Source organism: Malus domestica, chromosome 10, assembly GCF_042453785.1.
Source record: "Malus domestica chromosome 10, GDT2T_hap1".
In the NCBI taxonomy this organism is placed as follows: Eukaryota; Viridiplantae; Streptophyta; class Magnoliopsida; order Rosales; family Rosaceae; genus Malus; species Malus domestica.
In genome coordinates, this window is record NC_091670.1 from 19,708,895 (window position 1) to 19,715,171 (window position 6,277).

Sequence of the window (6,277 nt, forward strand, 5' to 3'; positions counted from 1 at the left end):
ATTCACATTTTACATTTACAAGTAAGTCCCACGTACACAAGATTCAATCATCAAAACTCAACTTTATTAGAGTGATACGCAACCAAGTAATTTGTGTAAAATCCAACTTTATTAGTGTTAGTATTTTTTTTTTTTTTTTTGAGTTGAAGAATGTGTTAGTAGGTTAGAAGTTAATTGTTAGGGGGAAAAGGGAGTCAGTGAAAATCGAACCCGCATCAATATACATAAATCTGAATATATTTTTCACCCCTATGATAAAGCGCAATTTTTGCATTTGAGTGTTATTGAAACCGGAAAGAAATGTAGTAATTTGGTAAGTAAGATGGTGATAAAAATGGTCTTGGGATTTTGGATTAAAAGTCATAACGTACCATGCGCCAAACCTATCTTCTCCCTCTAATCCTTTTGTCATTAATGATTATAAAAGAGTCACATCGACACACTTGTCCCGCTTTTAGGACCGAAACGGACACAGTTCGCAGCACACAGCTCAGACTCAAGAGCAATAGAGAGAGAGGCTCTGAGTTTCTGAGATACCCCTCCCCCTCAAAGGCTCAAGCTTTTTCCTTACTCTCCACTACCAACAGCCATGGCTGGCGGCGGAGGAGGACCCCAAAAGGCAGATGAGTTCCAACCTCACCCCATCAAGGACCAGCTTCCCGGCGTCGACTTCTGTGTCACCTCCCCTCCCCCATGGCGTACCCACTCTCTCTCTGTCTCTCTAACACAGACACACGCAGAGCACTATCCTGTTTCCATCATATTATATTTACCATGGATGATGGATCATAGGAGAAAGTTTTTTTTTTTTTTTGTTTCTGTGATGGTATTTTTACATTTTCTGAGTTTTTGGGCAATGTCAGTTTTGTTTGGTTGCCAAGAAACAAGGGGTTGTAAGAAACGAAAATGGTTTTCAGAGACTAGTTTGAGCGTGTGAGAAAGTTGCTTCCTTTATACTAACATGGTATTTTTTTTTTTTTATCTCGCTAATCGCATGAACTATCTCAAGTCTCTGAAAATCTTCTGCTTTTACCACTCCTTTTCTCGTTTTTCTGCTTTTTCCCAGAAAATAAAACAGAGCATTAAAGTTTTTTCTTTTTTTTTGCAACATTATAATCCTTTTATTAGGCTCCCCATTATTTTATCTTCTGTTTTTTTTTTCTGTTGGTTATGTTGATTTTACATCTTCTGAGTTTTTGGGTAATTTTAGTTTTGTTTGGTTGCCAAGAAAAAATGGGTTGTGAGAAAAGGAAATGGTTTTCCAGAGGCTATTTCCTGTATGTGAGAAAGTTACTTCCTTTGTACTAACATGGTATTTTTTCTCTGGATAATCCCATGAGTTTTCTGAAACTCTTTTCGTGTTTCAGTGTTTTCTCTCGAGTCTCTAAAAATTTTCTCAGTTTCCCCCTCTCTTTTTCTCGTTTTCCTGCATTTTCCGGGACACCAATCACGGCATTAAAGTATTTTTTTATTTGGCTATGATCCCCCGTATTTTATTTTCCGTTTTCATTTTCCCTCATATTTTTTCTTCGTTTCCTGCTACAAACTTGTTTGATTAAATGCAGCTGAAGCCATACTTTTGGGATTCCAGCACTTCATTGTAATGCTTGGGACCACCGTGTTCATCCCCACATTACTTGTCCCTCTCATGGGTGGTGGCGATGTAAGACCTCCTTAAACCCCTCAAAAAAATGTTCTTACCTCTTTGTTTTCTGGTCATTTATTTTCAAACAGTGTTTCTATTTATAACAGCAATTTCTATGTTTTTGTGTAGGTGGAGAAGGCCGAAGTGATTGAGACTTTCCTCTTTGTTGCTGGGATCAACACACTATTGCAGACTTGGCTAGGGACTCGGCTTCCGGTGGTGATGGGGGCATCATATGCCTTCATCATCCCTGCTGTCTCCATTGCCTTGTCCAGGAGGTTCGATGTCTACATAGACCCCCACCGGGTTAGTGTGACACAATCTTTCCATTTTCCTCTATTCATAGTTTTTAGCTTTCTGTTTGACTCCTGTTTGGATGTTGATGATGGGTTTACATAAAAATGGTTATCATTTACTATTTCTTTCGGAGATAGAGGGAGTGTAATGCATTATGGTTTCCGGTGTTTTGATTTTTTTCTTACTTATGCTCATTGTAATCTGTGAATGTTCTTTAGAGGTTTAAGGAAACCATGAGAGCAATGCAAGGAGCAATTGCGGTTGCATCTTTCATCCAGTTGATCTTTGGCTTTCTTGGGTTTGTGAGAATTTTTGGAAGGTAAGTTGATTATTGATGTGATTTTGTAGTTGTTACTTTGTCCAAAAAAGAACTTGGTTATTGATGTGGCTTGATGCAGGTATCTTTGCCCTCTCTCTGCGGTTCCTCTTGTAACGTTTACTGGACTTGGGTTCTTTGCATTTGGTTTCCCTCAGGTAACCATTCTGAACCAATCATTGTGTTACTGCTCAGTTCAAATCATTGGTTTATAAGAAAGAAATTGAAAAGCTCCTGGAACCTTTAGTGGTCAATTCATGAAGTTAATCCCAAATGTCATTTCTACGAAAAATAATAGTATTTGATCACTGGAGCTTTTAGGCACTACTTAAAACCTGGATTTGGTATTAGTTAAGTAACTCAGAGCTCATTTAAGCTTCTCTGTCAACTACATGTCGGTATTACTTTGTTTTGATGTTTTTTTCTTTCTGTTTGATGCTTGCAGCTGGCAAACTGTGTTGAAATTGGATTACCAGCACTGATCCTTGTGGTTTTCATATCACAGGTGGGCAACGTCCTGAATGATCATTTTCATGCAGACATCTTCAATTTAATTTACAATATCTCAAGTTATATTATGTACAGAATGTAAAATATGCATATCTTACTACTTATCTCTTCTGATATTTAACCATTGTTACTGCAGTACACGATGAAGTTAAAACTGCCTATATTTGGTCGATTTGCAATACTGTTTTCAGTTGCAATTGTATGGATATATGCAGAAGTTTTGACTGCAGCTGGTGCGTATAAGAAAAGACCTTATACAACTCAAACTAGTTGCCGTACTGATCGTTCTGGGCTGATTAGCGCTGCTCCTTGGTAAGCTTCAACTTCTAGCATTTGCATTTCATGCAAGAAGCACTTGTACTGACATTTTCAATCGATCATTCATGTTTCCTATTTTATTTTTTATGTTAGTGCCCAACAATCATGGCCAATGGTAATGGATTTGTTTCCCCATGTGATTGTTATGTAAGAGAGTTGTCGATAACGGTTTACTTCAGCGGCGAATACTTGTTTGCAATGATAATTGAGATGTGTAATTATATGACCCCAAAATAGAGGATACAGTTAAATTGTGAAGTTGTTGGAGGTGGGTTACTTGAAACAATCAAACATGTTCTAGTTATGCACTCTGCAATGATGATGTGTGTTCGTGCTTTTTGATATTTCTGAAGAACAGTTCCTGTTTTGTGTAACCATGGGATCTTATTTTTCTTTTTCCGTTAGAGAAAGCTGTTCTAGTGATACAGCGTTTCTGCAATTATGTTGTGGGTGTTTTCCATGTTCTGAAGAAAACTTCCTGTTTTGAGTAACCCTGAGATCAAACTTAAGCCTAATTATCATAGTGCACTTGCTGAGGCTCGATAAACAATTACATCCACTCTTATCTCTTGGTTTCATGCTCCCAAAGTTTAGTCCTGCATGCAACGCTGGTATCATTGTAACGTAATTCCTGATTTTAATAATAACTGTATGACATTCAATAACGTTTTCTCTTTCACCATATGCAGGATAAGGATTCCCTATCCATTTCAATGGGGTAGTCCCGTTTTTAATGCTGGAGATACTTTTGCAATGATGGCTGCGGCTTTGGTTGCCATTATTGAGGTAAGACATATGAAGTTCGAGGTTGAAATTACGAAGGAAGATGTTTATTTTGCATATATACATAAAGTAGACCAGACATCTGTATTAAGATTTCTGGAGGAAACTTGTATTAATATGCCTTCATACATGGCTTTCTCGACATTGTAAGCGAAGAATAAATATGCCGTTCTCATCTTAAGATGATGCTATCTTTCGACTTGAAATATGTTTCTCAGTGAAGTGTATAAAATGCATAAACATTGCTTTCATTTGCGCTGACATATCTTTTCTCCCCATTCATTTGGGGCAGTCTACAGGTACATTTATTGCAGCATCAAGATACGGGAGTGCCACCCCCATACCGCCTTCTGTTCTCAGCAGAGGTGTCGGCTGGCTGGTAGGAATTGGTCCAATAGAATTCTATGTTAATCACATTTTTAGAATTGTTGGTAATGAATACCTCATCTTGTAAAATTTTCAGGGCGTAAGCACTCTTCTGGATGGCATATTTGGCTCGGTATCTGGCTCCTCTGCTTCAGTGTAAATATTAAATTTATGTACTTATGATATATTTTGTTGCAGAATTCTGGAGTAAGGACCTATGCTTTTCCGACTCCATTTTGCAGTTTGTCTGCATATAATTCTGAAGAACAATAATATGAATCCCAGTTCTTAATCCATATTACAAGTGCCCCACGGTTGCATAGTTTTAGGCATTGACGGTGCCTTAGCTGTAGGCTTGTAGAACTCTGCCCTTTCAGAAAATTCATCTAAAGAAGTAACTGTAATTGTTAACTGAAAGAAAAAGAGAGCAACTGTGATGTAATGATCCTACCCTATTTTTCTAGTGAAAATGCTGGCCTTCTGGGAATGACGCGTATTGGAAGTCGGAGAGTAATCCAGATATCAGCAGCCTTTATGCTCTTCTTCTCTGTATTAGGTACAGTACGCCGTTTTACATTCCAAATTTCGAATGTTAATCTAAATGACTTATATGCTCATTAACAATATAAACTATGGTGCCAGCCGGAGCTTTATATGTTCATAACTTTGTTTTCATAATCTAGTCTGAGGGTGTCATCAATTATGTCATACGCAGGAAAATTCGGGGCTTTTCTTGCTTCTATCCCAATACCAATTTTCGCAGCTTTGTATTGCGTCCTCTTCGCCTATGTTGGTATGCATTTCAATCCTAAATCGTAATTATGACTACGCATTGTTGATGTTTCGGTTTGAGTTTGTGGACTGATCACTTAGTAGTTAATATATCTCAGTTTAATGTCTGTGCTCCTTCACAGTTCACAATTTCATTTCATTTTTTGAAATGTCGATGGTGATATATATTGTGCTGTGCAGCTTCTGCTGGTCTTGGTTTGCTCCAGTTCTGCAACCTAAACAGCTTTCGGACAAAGTTCATCGTAGGCTTTTCTCTCTTCATGGGTCTTTCGGTGACGGAATACTTCCATGAATACTTCCTAATTTCCGATCGCAGTCCTGTTCACACTCGTTCCATTTGGGTGAGTAAGTTTTAATTGCAACTTCTCTCCACAGATTGAATGTTGCCTTACAGAGAACTTTGTGATAACATATGAATGTTGCTTATTTCAAACTGCAGTTCAACAATATAGTTCAAGTAATTTTCTCGTCCCCAGCAACCGTCGGCATCATTGTTGCTTTCTTCTTGGACTTAACTGTCAGTCGTGGACACAGTGCAACTCGGAGAGACAGTGGCAGGCACTGGTGGGAAAAGTTCCAGAATTTCAACACAGATTCCAGGAGTGAAGAGTTCTACTCACTGCCCTACAACCTCAACAGGCATTTCCCTTCAGTTTGATTGACGAAAAGCCCTAGCAGCGGAAACTAAAAAGGAAGATCATCTTTTGTTTTGTCGTCGAGTTGTGACGAAGGAAGAAATTGATACGTACAGGAGCGTTTTGGAATGGGGATACCATTCAGTAGTTGAACACACACTAAGCTTGTGAATATGCTCTTACAGCTGAAAGCTTAGCATCTAAAACATCTAATTACTGATATTTTAAGAATTTGATAATTTTATGAAGAGAGCTACTTAATTTATATTTTGGAACCGTTAGCTCTTTTCTGTGTTGCATTTATTCTGCATCACCACGTGTTTTAACTTTTCACAAGGTATTGCATGATTGGATTTGGAAACCGTCACCTTAGCATCCTCATTTCATGTATAATCCAGGTAACCAATTGAGAACAAGCATCCAATCCCTAAAGTAGTTGTTGACTTTGATATCTTAAAGGAAAAACCAACAAAAATTACATACAATTCTCATTCTAAAAATAAGATGCAATTCTCGTTTCAAAGTTGAAAGAGGTTACAAGTTTGAATTCACCTCTCCATTTTGATAAAGTACTAAAAAATATCACCTTCCTGATGCTAGGGGTGAAGCATGAGT

The 6,277-nt window shown here is 37.9% G+C and overlaps 1 protein-coding gene across 3 annotated transcripts; it reads left to right on the forward strand.

Annotated features, from left to right (window-relative positions):
* The first annotated feature begins 431 nt into the window (after positions 1–431).
* On the forward strand, positions 432–5,927 carry LOC103432349 (nucleobase-ascorbate transporter 4). 3 transcript variants are annotated; one of them, NM_001328923.1, is made up of 16 exons: positions 590–826; positions 1,211–1,277; positions 1,566–1,663; positions 1,775–1,951; positions 2,161–2,261; positions 2,341–2,416; positions 2,704–2,763; positions 2,905–3,080; positions 3,180–3,233; positions 3,776–3,872; positions 4,162–4,248; positions 4,333–4,391; positions 4,700–4,791; positions 4,951–5,028; positions 5,208–5,368; positions 5,467–5,685. In NM_001328923.1, exons 1-16 carry the CDS (start codon positions 590–592, stop codon positions 5,683–5,685), a joined length of 1,839 nt encoding a protein of 612 aa, NP_001315852.1. The 3 variants fall into 3 exon arrangements, with proteins under 3 accessions (XP_028964715.1, XP_070661689.1, NP_001315852.1); XM_070805588.1 differs by lacking the exon at positions 3,180–3,233 and having other exon boundaries at positions 481–826; positions 5,467–5,790; XM_029108882.2 differs by lacking the exons at positions 1,211–1,277; positions 3,180–3,233 and having other exon boundaries at positions 432–698; positions 5,467–5,927.
* The last annotated feature ends 350 nt before the right edge of the window (positions 5,928–6,277 follow it).

Excerpts from the sequence above, each read along its gene's own strand:
- LOC103432349 (NM_001328923.1), top strand. The coding sequence starts at position 590 with ATGGCTGGCGGCGGAGGAGGACCCCAAAAGGCAGATGAGTTCCAACCT. Across the intron at positions 2,417-2,703 it reads TTGCATTTGGTTTCCCTCAG|CTGGCAAACTGTGTTGAAAT; the intron begins GTAACCATTCTG and ends TGATGCTTGCAG. Across the intron at positions 4,392-4,699 it reads TCTGGCTCCTCTGCTTCAGT|TGAAAATGCTGGCCTTCTGG; the intron begins GTAAATATTAAA and ends CTATTTTTCTAG.